Source organism: Tasmannia lanceolata, unplaced genomic scaffold (assembly GCF_043159265.1).
Source record: "Tasmannia lanceolata isolate RefF3 unplaced genomic scaffold, GAP_Taslan_0.1 ptg000037l, whole genome shotgun sequence".
Classification (NCBI taxonomy): Eukaryota; Viridiplantae; Streptophyta; class Magnoliopsida; order Canellales; family Winteraceae; genus Tasmannia; species Tasmannia lanceolata.
In genome coordinates, this window is record NW_027518714.1 from 7,459,433 (window position 1) to 7,477,492 (window position 18,060).

The window sequence follows — 18,060 nt, forward strand, 5'->3', positions numbered from 1 at the left end:
CGAGATGCATCCCGACTAGTCGTTGGGGATAAGGCAAAGATAATATCGTAAAAGCTGTTTACCAGAAGAGTGGGCCCCTCCCCTGAAGAGACGTCACTGACAGGACCACACACACTCCGCCATCTGTAGACTTCTGGGGAACCGGATTTTTGAATTTCAAAACTTCCGCCAGCTGTAGCACCACTATCCTGCACCCCATGCAGCGCACGATAGTCTTGATTCCAAATGTCCGCCGGTTCCACCTCCCCTACCTCCCTTTCGGTGATCTCCAGCTCAACCGTCGAGGGAGTTGCTTCTTGAATGGCATTGAATACTTCCATATCCCCATTAAATGGATTTTCACCTGCTTCATCTGCATAAACCCCTTCAATATCAGATAGAAAGGAGACCCACCTCTCTTCATTCCGACCCAATTTTTCAGCCCCAGAAAATTCAAAGTCTTTTATAGCGATCTTTTCTTCTTCATCTCTTTCTCTTGAAGCTAGAATCCACCTGAGAGCCCCATCAATAGAACTTTGAATAGAGAGCTCTTTACCAGGAATACCATCGGACAAAATCAGCATTCTCCCCGCCTTATAACCATTCCCTGCGAAGCAAGACGAGTCTACCTCCATCACCTTACCAATTTTTCCCCCTATTCGACGAAAGTTGTCTGGGCACCAAGCTTCGGGCGGAACTCCTTCTATCTTCCACCAGTATGGATTCCCTTCCTTAGGAAATTTTGCATCCCACAACAAAAGTTCTTCAAGAGGAGACTTAACAGCAAGGTTCCAATCCCTATTTAATTGAAATCTGTTAATGCCCGAGGGAATGGAGATTTGAATTTCCAACTTTGCAATTTTATAAACCACTACCTCTACCCCAAAACTACTAATTCGAGAAAGTCAGGCCTCCATCGCCTCCAAATCTCCGGCCCATCCCTCCCTCATCTTCCCCCATAAGCCTAGATCTGCATTGCTAATAGACTTCAAAGGGACCACTTCGATATTGAATGCTATATTTTCCGAAGTAGCAGGAAGGATTTTCTCCACTCTAGATCTCCCTACATCAACCTCTATTGGAATAGAACCAGGCACCATTCTCTCCATCACTTCTGTTTGTACTGGGAAATTGAAATCCAAACTCGACCAAAACTTGTTGCATTTCCAGCATCAGACCCTCTTTCTGAAGTTTCTAAAAGCAAATTTACAACACCTCCAGTCTCCCAGAGCCCCTTCCTTTCTTCTTCTGGAAACACTTTCAACTCTTCTTCCAAATTTGCTTTTCACTGGAAACCAATCCGCCCCAGCATCTCTTTGGGTCCTATTTCCCATCCCAACATCAGATACAGGGCCAAGCGGTATCATATTGGCTCCTGTAGCAACAGAGTTTCCTCCTTCTGCAAGACTCCTCCAATCCCCTAGAGGAGTCAAGTTCGCCCCACCAGCCCACCGAGGTCGAACACCCACTGCTCCTCTTACACCAACTGAAGCCCACAGAGGGACTCTATTGGCTCCACTCATAGAGAACAAGCCACACAAAATACTCCTCGTATCAGAAAAATGTGCAGGTCACTAGACAGGATTAATCCACTAGACTCTGATTCCGATACCCACGATGACACAGAGACGGAAAATGACACCGAAGAAGAAACGGAAGATACAGAAGTAGAAGAAGCAGAAGAAACATAAGAGGAATACGATGAGCCCTACGTGTACAAGGTAGAAACCTCTACATCAGAAACTTTAGTAACAGGGTCGGAGAGGGAAGAGTTCGAGGCTGAAATAGATAGAACTAGGGAAGGTGACCAAGCTACAACGGCTAGCCTAAGAAGGACTCCCACTCCAATTCCACCCAACTCTGAAACTCTCCGAAGCTCTTACCAGCCACCCATCAATCGCCAGAGAAGAAGATCACCGCGGCCGCCAAATCCCAGGGCATTCATAGATTTATCTATAGATTCTTCCTCAGATTAATCTTAACACGAAGCCACAACTTGATTTCGCCAGAGAAGGAACTCACCGGAGAAGAAGGAACTCAAAAAGGACAAATATGTTCTTTCAGCAACCAAACGTGGGTTTCCTACGGAAATTCCACAAAAGTCCCAAGAACCAAAAAAATTCCGGCAACCAAACGAAGCATCAAAGATCTTCCTATTCCTCTCCTTACATGCCAGCCACAATGTTGCAACCAAGGCCAAATGCCAAAGACTCCTTATGAATATAGATTGAAGAGCTATTAATCATATGACTAGCAATCCTTACTGTTTCTTGTCTGGGACATAGAAGCTTGAAGATAAAGTTGAATACGGATGGTGCTTCTAAAGGCAATCCTGGTATCTCTGAGTGACGATATCTTTAGAGATCATAAGGCTAAGCTCATCTTTGCTTTCTCCCATTTTTCTGAGGATGATATTAACTTGCAGGATGAAATGAGAGGCATTTTAGAAGGCCTTAGATATTGTAAGGTCTTAGGGTTCACAGAGGCTTTAGTGGAAGGTGATAGTAAGGTTTCGATAGATATGGTTAGCTCGAATAAGAGCCACCTTGGTTTATTAGCTACTATTGACAGGATCTTTTGGACCTAATCTTTGACATTAAACCTCGGTTCTCTCACCAGTACAGAGGAGGCAATTAAATAACAGATGCTCTTGGCAACCATGTTTGCGTTTTGAGAAGAAATAATACTTTTTGGAGATGGAAGGATCTCCCTGGATGTGCTAGGAGGGCTATAAGATGCTATTTATTGGGCATTCCTTATTTATTGGGCATTCCTAGTATTCGATTTAGTTGATTCTTTAATTTTTCTTTGGGCGTTGAGGCAAGGCGACATGTCCTCCTCTTGTATTTTCTCTCTAATATTAATAAAATTTAAGTTGTTGGCCTGTGTTTCTAGATAAATTTTGGGTTCAAGAAATCATGACTAGAAAGAATAATAATTTGTTTGTTGAGAGCTGATTTTATTGGTTCTCGTTGGTTAGATTGGCCAATGGTTTGATAGCTTCCATTACAATAATAGAGGAATTTCAAGTCATATCCGCTCTTTCTTTCATTAGTTCTTCGTATACCCTGCTTTCCGTCAAACCTCTCATTCATCAATAATTTGACCAAGAAGCACAATGCCAACGCAACCTTTCTTGCCAGGATACCGTGTTGTTCATGACTTGAAGTATAGGAAGATGATGGAGGCCGTCTTACATATTAAGGATTCTATGTTCTTAAAATAGAAGAAAATGTTGCCAAAGCTTTCTAGTCTAGAGCTAGTCCAAATAAAGAAGATGTCACCGCTCTTCCATATTCACACTGGACTCAGTTATGTGTAGCTTGTTTCCTTCATTTCCCAGTCTGTCTGGACGTCAAGAAATTGTGTTATTCAAAACGTACTCTTGTAGAAATACATTCTGACTTATTGGGAGCTGCTCCAATTGTTTCTCTCTTTGGATATCATTATCAAGCTACTTCTATCTACGGTGATCAAGTCTGAGGGAGATGTGCCTTAATTTTTGAGATCGTCTATAAAAAAACTGAGAATGAATTTAGTGACAATATCAAAATCATGAGGCCGACAATAAGAGAAAACGTCTCTCCAAAATCTAAAGAATAAATATAAAGCGGTTTCCACACAATAGGACAATGAAACATTAGGTAGCAACTGGAAAAACAAAATTAATGGATGATAAAAATTAAATAAAGTCCTAAACTAGAACCAAGGGAAAACAATCCAGAGTAGCACAAAGAAATGCTAGGCGAGAGTAGGGATCCATCTAATCCTTACCAAAGAAAAACTCAACCTTTTGCCAAATCGTCTGAGCAGAACTATTCTCTATATCAAGCTGTAAACCCAAAAACAACATCCAAAGCATATTCATGTGGGAAAATTGAAGCATGATAAGGTAGAAATGGATAAACAGTATTAATTGGGCCACCAAATTATTGGAAGATATAATGCTTGGATGAACATTACAAACCCGAAGGGCAAAAGAAAGATCACAGTAATTTGATAGCGTTAATAACCCAAAAGATAATGTTTCAAGAAATAGTATGTGAATGAGCCAGCCAAAAATAGAATTCGTGAAATGTTAGACATTCAACATTTCTATTCCATATGAAAGCAGTATATTTTCAATCTCAAATGTATTAAATTTAAAAGTCATAAATAAGTTCCAAACAGAGACAATCAAATCATGTAAGATAAGCTGTTTGTTGAGTCAACTGAGTGCCCTTAAAGACAAAATGGTAGAGGAAAAACATCTTCAATAAATGTAAGAGCTCAAACGGCCATTAGGTTAAGAACTCCAGCGAAAAAAAAAAAAAGATAAGAAGAGAAGTGGTTAAATCAGTCGATATATAAACATTATAGGCATAAAATGATGCATGTACAGTATTACAAACTTTTCCTTCAAGTTATCGGTTTTTTCGCCCAAGACCAGTTAGTGGCACAGACATCCATTCTTTGTAATGTTTTTTATTCAGCAGACACAGTCCAGGATCCAGGGAGTAAAAATCGTCCATTGGTATTTAGTAATGGCATGTCGATAACACTATATTAGTAATACCTATTTCCATAGAGACATTAGTTGAGGATTCTACATTGAATAATGTTCAGCCTAATAGTAAGCAGGTGAAGAACCAAGGCTGTATCTACATTATCCCTTGCAATCATACCGTCGTTTCAATAATAACAGCAACTAGATTGAGCAAGAGTACAAAAGTTATGATGTATCCAAATGTGGAGCTCCGCACAAAGGCTTTCAACTTTTCAATTGGAGATGAATGATAAAATGATGGGCATTTCTCGAACCATGACGGCTGCGAAAAAATGTGCAGTATCAGAGACCTGTAATATGTAAATCTTCATCATTTGTAATGGACAGATCTTCATCACAAAAAAAAGGAAATATATTTTCAAGATGCGATACAGAGACAGCCTAAAGCTAGATGCAGTCATGCATTTAATGGCACAGAAACTTGTCATACGGATGGCTCCTTTTGGAATCTGAGAGCAATAGCATTGCAAAGGTCGGCAAATTCATCCAAATTAATCTGTAATTGAAACAAATGACTCTCAGAAGTTTGATCACAGTAAAAGAATCATCAGTATAATTTAAAAAATTACCACAAAGTCTAGCAAATATCACTGATTAGGAAATCTAGAACTTTAAAGCATTAAAGGATGCAAGAGTTACAGGAATGCATCATGGTAAAAACCCTTCATCAGTCAACTCCTTCGTACAAGTAGCCCACTACACATAGTAAAAATCTTCAGGAAAATAGCATAAGAAGGTCTAGAATTTCCTTTATAAAGTCAACTATTCTCCTCCTTCCTCACAAGCAAAAGAGAAGTTGAAAGAGCCACTCTCCAAAGTGTCCTGTCCCTCTAGCATGCACCCAACTCTCAATAAAGTCACTAATATGATTGGGGAAATCCCCAACTCACCTTAAAAAGGTCAAGACCATACTTCCATATCCCTGTGACAAATCTACGATGGATAAATAAATGGCCAACTATATCCTCCACCCCACATATGTAGCAAAGGATAATGATGAACCTATGATGCTGTTGCATATGACAGATAGTAAGAATTGTATCCCGGCTAGTTGTCCCACAAAAAAGGAACTAATCAAGGTAGAGACCCATCTTCCACAACCTCCTAGCTGACACCGAATGCCCAAGACTTCCAAATAGCAGCCAAAAAAGATATAACCAAGAAGAACCCATTTGAACAACTCATCCATGTTGTGTGATATGGGGTCCTCTGTCAAACATAAACAACCTCCAAAATGCCACAATTGCATCCACATCCCTATCAAAGAATTGATGAAAGAATGCAATGACCCACTTAATCTTAACATCAACCCATCTAACTACCTCCCACACGCATTTTGTGGATGCCACATCAAAAAATAGAAGAAGCTCTATCTTCAACCACCTAACAATGCATCAAATAAACTCAACTCAACTCAACTAAGCCTGTGTCCCAAACTAGTTGGGGTCGGCTAATGAATCCTTTAGAAAATTCTCATGAAGAAGGTGAGCTAACAATGCATCAAATGTCATGCATTATTTAATCCGACCCCCAAAACCTTCGCGAAATCTACATCTAGGCTAAAAACCATCCAAATCCCACGTAACGCCTCTCCGCACTGCCTTCCCAGTGCAGCGAAAAAAATCACCAAAATACCAGCCACCCCATACTTCCCTACAATCACCTCCTCCAAAGACAAGATATTTCCTCACCCAAGCGCCATCACCTCCTCCAAAGACAAGACATCTCCTCACCCAAGCACCATATGCACTTAATTAACAATGTCGAGATCATAACTCTCAGGCTACAAATAAATGTAGATGTTTATATGTTTCATAAATGTAGACGTTCAAAACTCCCAGGATACAAATATAAACCTCCCTTCTTTCTATACGTTCATAACTCCTAGGCTACAAATACTAACAAACCTCTCTTCTATTTATATCTGTTAAATGCATGTGATGTGTACACTCTAGTAGTCACTATCAGCAAAGTGCAAACACATGTAGAGGTTTTTACACATGCATGTGTATTTTTTGCATTTGTATTTGTAATCAGGGACAATGAATTATAAATCATTTAGAAGCTAGTCAAAATAATCTAGGTTAAAAAATGAATTTACAGAAAAAAAATCAAGAGGGTATATATTATATTGTATATAAAATGATAGTAGCATTTTATGGTAGGTAAAGTGCTAGAGTGCTTAGCTAAACAAAATGGATAAATGAATCATTGGTAGATGTGTCGTTGACAAAATGGAATATTCACTCAAAAAATTCGAACCACAGAAGCTCTAAAATGGAATTTACCTTGAAATCACCACTATCATCAAGCTCATCAAATATAACATCAAAATCATCCCTTGAAATTTTTGGCAAAGACCTGAGAAAGATACAGTACTCTGTCAAATGTATACTAGTAAAGAGAAGAGTGTCACTAGAACCATAACAGGTCAAACACAATTAAGAATATGAAAGGACAGTAGTACGTGCTAGAACATGAAGTTCAAAATTTATGTATATGTGGAGCTTCTATTAATCCATCCACAGGCACTTGATAAGGGAAAAGAGAGAAAGAACAGAATCAGAGGACACAATTTGTGGGAGGTTATAGAAAGCCTAACTCCAACCCCACGAACACTTATATAGATGTAAAGTTCTACTAATTACATAAAATGCTCATCCTACTAATGTAAATAAACATAAAGTTAAGTAACAGAGTTACACCAAAACAAAATTACAGATCAACCTAAACTCTTAACACTCCCTCTCATGTTGGAGCATAGTTGCCATCAAGGCCAACTTTAAACACGTATTACCAAACTGAACTCGATCAAGAGTCTCTGTAAACACATCTACTAGCTGATCTTCTGAAAAACACTAACAGATAGATATTAGCTCACTTGTGACCTCATGAACACACTGATAATCCACTTCAATGTGCTTGCCAACAATAAAGCGCACATCTTCCATTAGACTCTTCAGCAACATCAACTTGCACAGTGTTCGATCCATAACATGGTATTCTACACGTCTACTACCTAGTGTTTAAAAATGCAGATGCATGTCAAAATGTGGCCAAAGCAAAACCTAGTCAAATCAGCATGACGCGGCCAAGTACTCGGTTAATGCAGTCGAGTACTCAGAAGAGTCAAAGGAGTTTTGATTGACTTTGTAGGGCAAAATACGGACTCAAACAAAAACGTGGCCAAGGTAAAAAGGAGTCAACTAGGGCGAGTCAAAGATGATGTGAGTTTTGAAATTATGCTTCTACCATTGCCACAGCCTTCCCCTGACTCTCAGCAACACCCACCATTAGAATCACCTATGCTCATGAGCACAATGATATTCTTCAACCCTTGATCAATAAATAGAAACACAATGGCAAGGAATCCACACAAACTACCACCTCGATTCATACAAGCTTGCTCAGCATTTCACACCAAGTATGCACTCCACATGAAAACTGCACAACAGTTCAAGACAGTCCACTCAGAACACCATTTGACAAGGAGCAACAGTCCACACCAAGTATGCAGTCCACATGAAAACTGCACCCTAGTTGAAGACAGTCCCCTGGAACAACAATTCACACAGAGCAACAGTCAGAGGCAACAATTAACACGAAGACTACACCACTTCACACACGAAGTTGCTATCCAGCTACAAAGCAAGCGTGTTCATAGAAATCCACACAAGAGCTGCACCACAGTCTACACAAAAGGATACAAAATAGCGCACAATCGCCCTAATGAAGGCTGTACAATAATCCAAAGTAACCCATACAAAGTAGCTCCGCACAATAATCCAAAGCAACCCACAAAAAGTAGCTCCACACATGGTTTAAAATTCCACCAAAACTGATACGAAACGACCAAAATGTTTCTATTTCCATCCCCACCGAAATTCATCGCGAAACCAAAATGTATATCAAAACCAAATTTGTAAGTGTATTAGTGATATCATATATCAGTATGCATTAATTAGATAATAATATTTACATGAATTGCATGTGATAAGAAGTATTTACAAAATTATTGAATTCCCCTCCACTTGCGTGGAAATATGACGCCAATTTCTTGAGGTTTGTCACATTTGACACGGTACCCACATCAGATACCAACACTCATATCCACACCAATGCAACATAGAAAACCACAGGTGATTGACATTTATGCTCCAACTTGAGGGAAAGTTTGAGAAAGTAAGCTAGTGAAAATATATTTTACTTATTGAGTATAGGAGTGAATGGTCATTGAATCATGTTTTAGGGAAATTTTGGTCATTTCTATTCACCAAAGAGATAGGTTAATAGAATATTGTGCCATGACTGCACAGACTACTCACATGTGATTTATTTCATTATCTTGACATTTTCTTCTATTTTTTTAACTATTTAATCAAATGGCGAAGAGATGTTTGGTTAAACCAAGGAAGCAGGAATCTCTACTCAGAATAGGGAATCTCGATTCCCCAAAAATCGATTCGGAAACGGGAATCTTCTCGACTCCCCGATTTTTGGGAATCCCGTTTCGGAAAGGTGGGAAATACGATTCCCACTCTATGGGAAATGCGTATCCCACTCTATGGGAAGCGTGTTTCCTATCTACCCTCCTTGTCTCTTGCTAGTCCTCTTCACTTCCTCTTCTTAGTATTTACATATAAAGTCATTTTAAGTACTTAAGATTCATGTAAAGTCATTTTAAGATTTACATGTAAATAAGGGAATAACCCCCATTTGAATCTATTAAAAATAGTTTCAAGACCCAAATCTAAAATGATAAAAAGTCAACTTTCCAGTTCTAGTACAAAATTCGAAAAAAAAATGGTCGGGTCAAAATCTTAACTTCCAAACAATGGGGTATTTTTCCAAATTTAAAAATTCATAAATTCTATCATGTCGAAACATTATTAAATCTCAAAAGCCTAGTAAAATAAATCTCATAATTTGATTTCTAAAAAATTTTCTTCTTGTCAGGCACTGGTCAACACAGGCATTTCAGCTGAGAGTGATTTTCCTTTAAGTAAAGGTTGGATCTTTTAATAAAAGGTAATTTTTTAAATATTTGGTTCATATAATTATTTCTTATATTTTTTTAGTACTTTTTTATTTTTTTTAATTTTTAAATATTTAACTTTTAAAAAATATTCTCGAACCCTTCACGCTTCCTGCTTCCCACCTTCCTGAGAGTCTTCGCTTCTCGCTTCCCACTTCCCGCTCTGGCAACCTTGAGTTAAACAGTAGAAGACCTGGATAACTAGCAGGAAAGATTATATCCCTTCCACATCCAGCCATTCATTCCTATTCACATCATTTGCAAATATTTGCAAAAGGCGTCATCATATTTTATTCCCCGATTGCCTACAATATCATTAGTCTATTCATCTCTTGTGAAGTTTTCTCTTCTTATCTTCATCTTTAACCTGCAAAATAATACCTCTAGCTTTACCTAAAGATGTGAGACACTCACAAACAAAATATTAGAAACGCAATCAATACTTTGGACCAAACAGAACACAGCCCTCAAAAGGATAAATTAGATGATGGCTGTATATATATTTCTGGATTACATGATTAGATTAGTTTTATGCATGATGACTGTTTATATAGATGAACAACTTAAGTTTGTTGGTTGCTCCATCAAGTCTAATGAATAAAACCTTTACTTTGAATATGATGGATAAAAAGAGTCCTTAAAATTGATGGGAATAAAGAGTCACAAGCAATATTGCTTCGACTTAAGGAATGACATATATATGCATTTAGATGGACCGGCAAATCATATGATGGGAAACCAAAAAAACAAAAGAATTGAAGCTATTGAGATTGCCATAGATATTTTCAGTTTGGAAATGATAGAAATAAGGTTGTCGTTACCTGTACTTATTCAACTCCTCAAAAAGACGAATACATTGTTCTTTGTCAAGATACCCACGCTTCTGTTCACACACAAAACACAAGTTTATTTCATTACATTCAATATATATATATATATATATATATATAGAGAGAGAGAGAGAGAGAGGAATGATAGATACAAGGGAGCCCTTGCATAAAGAGCCAAAAAAGGGTTCCCTTATATCTATCATTGCTCGTATATATATATATATATATATATATATATATATATATATAGAGAGAGAGAGAGAGAGAGAGAGAGGAATGATAGATACAAGGGAGCCCTTGCATAAAGAGCCAAAAAAGGGCTCCCTTGTATCTATCATTGCTCGTATATATATATATATATATATGAGAAAACGGTTCCTACACATATGTGTAGAGAGTTCTCTACACACTAGCTTAAAATACAGTGGGGGCCCACATTGTTTGGGTGATCCAAGCCATCCATTTTAAAGGCCCTCACATAGATAGGGTGTCTACAAAAAATCAGATCCATAGGATCATCCCAACCCTACGATTTGTGGAGGTAAAATGGATGTCTTTAAACCTTTACAAATTAGTCCATTTTTTACCTCCATAGTTCGAATGGTTAGGATGATCCTACGGATCTGATTTTTTGTGGACACCCTATCTATGTGAGGGCCTTAAAAATGAATGGTTTGGATCACCCAAATAATGTGGCCCCCACTGTATTTTAAGCTAGTGTGTAGATAACTTATCTACACATATGTGTAGGAACCGTTTTCTCTCTCTCTCTCTCTCTCTCTCTCTCTCTCTCTCTCTCTCTCTCTCTATATATATATATATATATATATATATATATATATAGTGTAGTATGACCCCACATTAAGACTGCAATCAATATGGAAATGGAAAACCATCCATTCAATATATAGTGTAGATTAACCCCACACAAACATAAGACTGCAATTAATATGGAAACGGAAAAACACCTATATATAGAAGAATGAAATGTAGAGGGTTCTAATGGATGAAGAGTGGTAGATATTTATTCCAGAAGAATATGATTTCTAGCCCCAAGTCAAGAGACCAAGAAAGTTATTAAACTCTAAAAACTAGCATCACAACTTGGTTAACCATTAGTTACAAAAATACCAAGACTAGAGATATGTTTGGTGTCAAATTGAGGAAGTTAGGACAAACTCAAGACCAACTTAATATTAATATTTAAGTTCAGAAAATTATTACAACTTGGTTAAAATTTGGTATCATCACATCTTTTTCCCTGAAGTAAATGGCAATTATCAGATTTAAGCAATAGTAAGGGATTAAGTTGGTCCCACAATTTATATATTGGAAATTATGCACCGGATTGGAATATGAGGTTGGAAGCAAGCGTTATATTACATGACTAATACAAGTAACTGTAGTACTAACTAGTAGGCTCTATTATTCCCCAAATGCTGATATTGGAATTTCGTACATCAAAAGCCTGTGGGACAGTCAAGTCTTATAACTTTGAAAACACCTTTAGTTGGCATATTTTTAATTTGTTTCTTGGATAAAGCAAGAAACAATTTCATTTTTTCCACTAGAAAGCCTTTCCTCGAATGACATGATGGTTGATCCCTTTAAGATTCCACTCCACCACGATAAAGAACAACAGCTACCCTGTGAAGTAGGATCCATTGCTCTATGACGAGAAAAATAATTATAAAAGAATCCACATCAGAAAAGCATCATGTCATATAAAATCCACAATAGCTACCTCGAAGTGACGAATAGAATTCACAGAGCTTGCGTGCATGTCCAACATATCATCTCCAAGTGCATGTCCAACATATCCTCCAAGTGTACTCAGGTTGAATACAGATCTGGTGATAACATATCTGATCTGGTGATAACATATCTGTAGGTTGATTTTGAAGAATACCACAGAGCTTGCGTGTATGTCCAACAAATCCTCCAATTGAGTAATAGGGAACTTATATTTGATGATGAACTTGTTTATCACACGACTGTCCACACAGCCTCCATGAGCCATCCTTCTTGGGCGTGAGTGAAGTCAATACTTTACAACACACGGGCTTTTACTCTCAAGCAATGAGCCCCTACGTAAAAGGTCCACCTATCTTCTAATCTCCAACCATGCATGGGAGGCCTACAGTATGCTTCTTGGTTTGGTAACGAAGCTCCCAGCACCAAATCAATAGCATGATGAATGGACCTTATGGGTGGAAATTCGTTGGCCAGTTCTACAGTAACTCCATATAAATTTTAAGCAGCTCAACAATTTCATGCGGGCGCTCCTTGCTGTTTTCTTCACGCTCTCTAGTGGCACTACTGCCAGCGCAAAATAACACCCATCTCCTTTCATCCCCAAATTGGCATGTCAAAAGTAAGTGTGCCTGCTTTAGCAGCAATTAGATTTCTTCCTTTATTGGATACAACGTTAACTACTGTTGTTTCCACTAGAAGAAGCAGGTGTTAGATGTAGTTTGGTGGGTCATATCAAGATCCTACCATGGTTTTAAATTTCGACAAAAATCCGAAATTTCGAAATTTCAGGTTTCGGTCGAGAACGAAACCAAAATCGCATATACACGAAATGGTCGTTTATTTCGGCCGAAATTTTGAAATTTTGTTTAACCCGAAATTTCATCCAAAATTTAAGGGATTTCACCCAAAAACCTAGATTTTATATAATCATTTAATATTTCCCCGAAATTTCAGCCGAAATTGCCTTGGATTTCAGTCGAAATTGCGAAATTTCGGCACAAATTTTGGTTTCGATGAGGACCGAAACGCATTCCAAAACCGAAATTTGAAACCATGGATCCTACAACCATTGTCTGCAAAGTAGAATACGGAAAGCATCCATGGGTCCCACATCCCACTAAACTTTATCATCATATTCTTTCCCCACAGAAAAGTTAACTAACACCTTGAAGTGATAAGAACTTCATTACCTTTTCGGAACCATGCGAGTGTGGGTGCAGATGCTTTCCCATAGACAAGCTGAAATTTCCCCACCGGCTTCTTTCGCACCATGTTCTCGCTGCTCCATCTAAACTGGCGTTGCGAGACTTTCTAGGAAGGGTAGCAAATCAACCTCCCAGTTAGATATAGTTGGATATATGTAATAAGCCTGAGGGCATAGATGTAATTATGCTTCTCCATTATTAATAAATATATTAGTGAGGGGGAGATCATCTCTCTAACTCACTTTCTCTTCTCTAATTCTTTCTCTCAATATGGTATCAGAGCCCTAGGGTGTTTATCCCTAAGGAAACCCCTTAGCCTCCATCTTCTCCATTCCTCAACCCTAACCCTAACCCCTTTCCTCATCCTCATCCTCATCTTTATCTCTCCTTAACCCCTTCCTCATTCTCATCTTCATCTCTCCCACGCCCTAAACCTAACCCTAACCTTCCCCATATCCAAAACAGATTTCATCTTTTTGCCCCCCCTAAAACCCACTCGCCCCCCTGAAAACCCAAGCAGTCCAGCTTTTTGCCTCCCCCCCCCCCCTCAAACCCACTCACGCCCCCCTGAAAACCCAAGCAGTGTTTGGATTTCTTTGTTAAAAGCCTTGTTTCTTACCCTCTTTCTTTAATGTGTTAGATTTCTCTCTTCTTAGTTCTTACTACGTCTTCGGCATCTTCCTAGTCTCTATATGGGTCTCTCTATGCACTTGGTCCTTTCTTGTGCGCTTTTTCTATGAGCTTCCTCAGGGGCGGAGGCACATATAGCATGAGAGGGGCCATGGCCCCCCCCATGACTTGCAAAACTCCTTTTATGTTGCATGGATGTGCATGCATGCTTTAGGTAGTTTAGTGGTCATGGCCCCCCCAATGACCAATGCAGCCAAGTGTAAATTAGTCCGGCCCCCCCAAGTGTAAATTCCTGGCTCCGCCACTGAGCTTCCTGATGGATTAGTTAGTTCTTATTCATCTTCTCTACGTCTCCTCGTTGGAGCCCTTGGTTGTGGTTTCTTTGTTTCTTGATTTTTGTTGTCTTGATGGAACCTCCTGTCATCGTTGATCCATCTCTTGGCATGACCACTGAGACTCATGCTTCTACCACACCGTCGGTTCCTTCTTCATCGTCTCACCCTACCTTGGCACCTGTGGAGGGTTCATACCCACAGTTGAATATTGCCAAGTTTGATGGAACTACTACCTTCCCTGGAAAGTTGCAATTGAGACCTATCTCCTTGGGAGAGGTAAGGTCAATTTTCTTCGTCAGGACCCCCCTCCACGTACGGACCCGTCCTTCACCCATTGGGAAATGGAAGATGCCTTGATTCGCAGTCTTCTATGGCAGAGCATGAAGCCTGTCATTCATCCACGATGATTCTCCTTCCCACTACGAAGGAGATTTGGGATCATACCGCTGACACTTACTCTGGGGTTGAGAATCTCCGATGTATTTGCTCTACTTACTCTGAGTGGATGCGTCTTCGCCGTGGTGATCTGTCCCTGGAGACTCATTATGGCCAGTTTTTGTCCTTATGTCAGCAGCTTGACATCTACTTACTCCTCACGTCTGATATCAATGTTCTTCACCGCCAGCGAGAGCAGATCCAGGTTGTTCACTATCTTGAGAGCTTAGGCCCTGAGTTTGCTTCCTTCTGTCAGCAGGTCCTTGGCTCGGGCACTATTCCCTCATTACGGGAGACTTATTTACGAGCACAGCAGTGTCTTGATGATCCATCTCCCAGCCTTCCGTCTGAGAGTGCAGCTCTAGTTTCTTCTGACAGTTCCGATGGGTCTCGACCACCTAGAGTAGGTGGCTACTCTACTCGGGCTCGTGGTCGTGGCCTTGGAGGTGGCAGGGTTGGTGCTGGCAGTGGTCCTCCTTATTGTACTCATTGTCATAGGGATGGCCACCAGATTGAGACATGCTACACACTACATCCAGAGCTTCGCACAGGCCGGTCAGCTCATCTCATTGTGACTGGTCCGTCTGACAGTGCGACTTCTTTGCCTGTCTCTATTTCTGCTGATGAACCTTTCACATTCACGAGATTAGATTATGAGGAGCTGCAGCGGTTCAGGCAGAATGCCTCCCATCATACTGCTGGGTTTGCTCAGCCAGGTATCTCACCCACGACCTTACTTCTAGCTCCGCGTCCTGGATTATTGACTCGGGAGCCTCCAATCACATTACTGGTAACTATTCTCAGCTTGCTTCTTTTCATTTCATTCCGACAGGAACTCAGATCATTACTCTTGCTGATAGGTCCAGTTCCCCCATCACTGGTATTGGCACAATTTGTCCTTCACCTAATATTTCTTTATCATCTGTTTTATGTGTTCCAAACTCTCCTTTTAGCTTATTGTCTGTTAGCCAATTAACGAAAAATCTTCAGTGCTCCATCTCATTTTATCCATCGTATTGTGTTTTTCAGGATCTTTCGACTAGGAAGACGATTGGATCGGGTAGTGAGGTGCATGGTTTTAAATTTCGGCCGAAACGTTTCGTTTCGGTAGAAATATTTCGGTTTCGGTGGAAAACGAAACGAAATTCACAGTGAGTCGGAAAAGTACCAAACTTCGCCGAAACGTTTCGGAAATTTCGGCCGAAACGTTTTGTTTCGGTAAAATTTCGGTGAAAGTTCGGAAATTTCGGTGAAACGTTTCGGAAATTTCGGTGAAATTTTTACAAGATTTCGTACCGAAACCAAGATTTAAAACCTTGGTGAGGTGGATGGTCTCTACCGCCTTTACTGCAGTCGTTCTCCTACAGTCCTGCATACATCCGTCGATGCATTTCAGTGGCACTGCCATCTTGGTCATCCGTTCCTTCAGCACCTTCAGCAGACGTCTTATGTTCCATCTTCTATTTCTACATTCCAGTGCGAGTCGTGTGAACTTGAGAAGCATCACCGGGTGTCCTTTCCTTCCCGAGTCCTCAGTCGTGTCGATAGTCCTTTTAGTTTAGTTCATTCTGATGTATGGGGGCCCTCTAGGGTCGCATCCAATAATGGTTTTATGTATTTCGTTGTTTTTATTGATGATTATTCAAGTATGACATGGATCTATTTGTTGAAAGACCGCTCCCAGGTCTTCAGTGCTTTTCAGAAATTTCATGTTGAAATAAATAACCAGTTTAATTGCAATATCAAATGTCTCCGTACTGATAATGCTGGCGAATATTTCTCTTCTACACATGGTTTTGAGGATTATCTTACAGGTCATGGAATTATTCATCAATCTTCGTGTGCCTACACGTCGCAGAAAGAAAATTGAGATACCTACTTGAAGTTACTCACACGCTCTTGTTTCAAATGCGAGTCCCTAAATCTTTTTAGGGAGAGGCCGAGTTGACGTCATGTTTTCTTGCAAATCGTCTCTCATCTTCTGTCCTCTGTGGTTCCTCTCCTTTTCGTCTGTTGTATCCTCAACAGGAGCCGTTTCCTCTCCTCCCTCGCATCTTTGGGTGTGTCTATTTCGTTCACCTTCTTGGACCTAGTAGGGACAAACTCGATCCTCGTTCAGAGCGTTGTCTTTCTAAGTTATTCTAGGACTCAGAAAGGTTATCGCTGCTATAGTCCTCATTTACGACAATGGTTTGTCTCCGGCGACGTAACATTCTTTGAATCGAAACCTTTTTTTGGGCCTTCGACTCCTCATGCTCCTAGTTCCATCCCGGATGAGGTACCCTTGTTTCTTCCTTCGCTTGCTAACCCTGTACAGGTATCACTCCAGCCTGTTCCACACTCAGAACCGGCACCCTTTTCTTCAGCTCCAGTGGTTCGCCCACCCGTTACAAAAGAATATCAGCGACAAGTGCAGAAGACGAGGCCTCCACCTCCTTCTCATCATCCATCGTCTGCTACAGTCGAGGTCCCACTCATGCCTACTAAGGTATCTTCTTTACCATCATCTGCCATTACTTATAATTCTCCCATTGCTTCTCGTACTAGGTCTCATTCTACAGCCCATCATATTTCTCAGTTTGTTTCTTATGATAGACTACCGCCTTCTTTTCAAGCCTTTGTTTCTTCCTTGTCCTCTGTAGAGTTACCAAAATCATTACAGGAGGTCTTGAACATCCTGGCTGGCGAGCTGCTATGGATCTGGAAATGGGGGCACTTCGATCCAACCAAACATGGGGACTTGTTTCTCTTCCAGCTGGGACTCGACCAGTTGGTTGTCGTTGGGTCTTCTCCATTAAGTATTTACCTGATGGAAAGGTTGAACGGTTGAAAGCTCGTCTGGTTGCTAAGGGGTACACTCAGACCTTTGGGGTTGACTATTATGAGACTTTCTCCCCTGTAGCCAAGATTCCTTCAGTTCGTGTCATCTTATCCATGGCAGCTAATCATGGTTGGCCTCTGCATCAACTTGATGTGAAGAATGCCTTTCTACATGGCGATCTACAGGAGGAAGTTTACATGGAGCAGCCTCCAGGGTATGCTGCTCAGGGGGAGATGTCCTCCTCTGTTTGTCGCCTTAAGAAATCCTAATATGGCTTGAAACAGTCTCCAAGAGCATGGTTTGGTCGATTTAGTGAGGCCGTTATTCGCTTTGGTCTTAGACAGTGTGCAGTAGACCATTCAGTATTCAGTCATAAATCCTCTGCAGGGTGCATCCTTCTGATTGTGTGTGTTGATGACATCATTATTACAGGAAACAACTCAAGAGGAATTCAAAGGTTGAAGAGTTTCTTACAGACATAGTTTGCTA

The 18,060-nt window shown here is 40.1% G+C and overlaps 1 protein-coding gene across 2 annotated transcripts in view; it reads right to left on the bottom strand.

Moving 5' to 3' along the window:
• Nucleotides 1-18,060, bottom strand: part of TPC1 (two-pore channel 1) — a 78,283-nt gene that overhangs the window by 34,068 nt on the left and 26,155 nt on the right. The window contains exons 10-14 of one of the 2 annotated variants that reach the window (XM_077373639.1): nt 10,382-10,443; nt 6,814-6,886; nt 4,956-5,021; nt 4,644-4,787; nt 3,754-3,811 (exon numbers count right to left, since the gene is read on the bottom strand). In XM_077373639.1, the coding sequence (XP_077229754.1) occupies nt 3,754-3,811; nt 4,644-4,787; nt 4,956-5,021; nt 6,814-6,886; nt 10,382-10,443 (403 nt within the window). The remainder of the gene's footprint in view (nt 1-3,753; nt 3,812-4,643; nt 4,788-4,955; nt 5,022-6,813; nt 6,887-10,381; nt 10,444-18,060) is intronic. The other variant, XM_077373641.1, reaches the window with a different exon arrangement.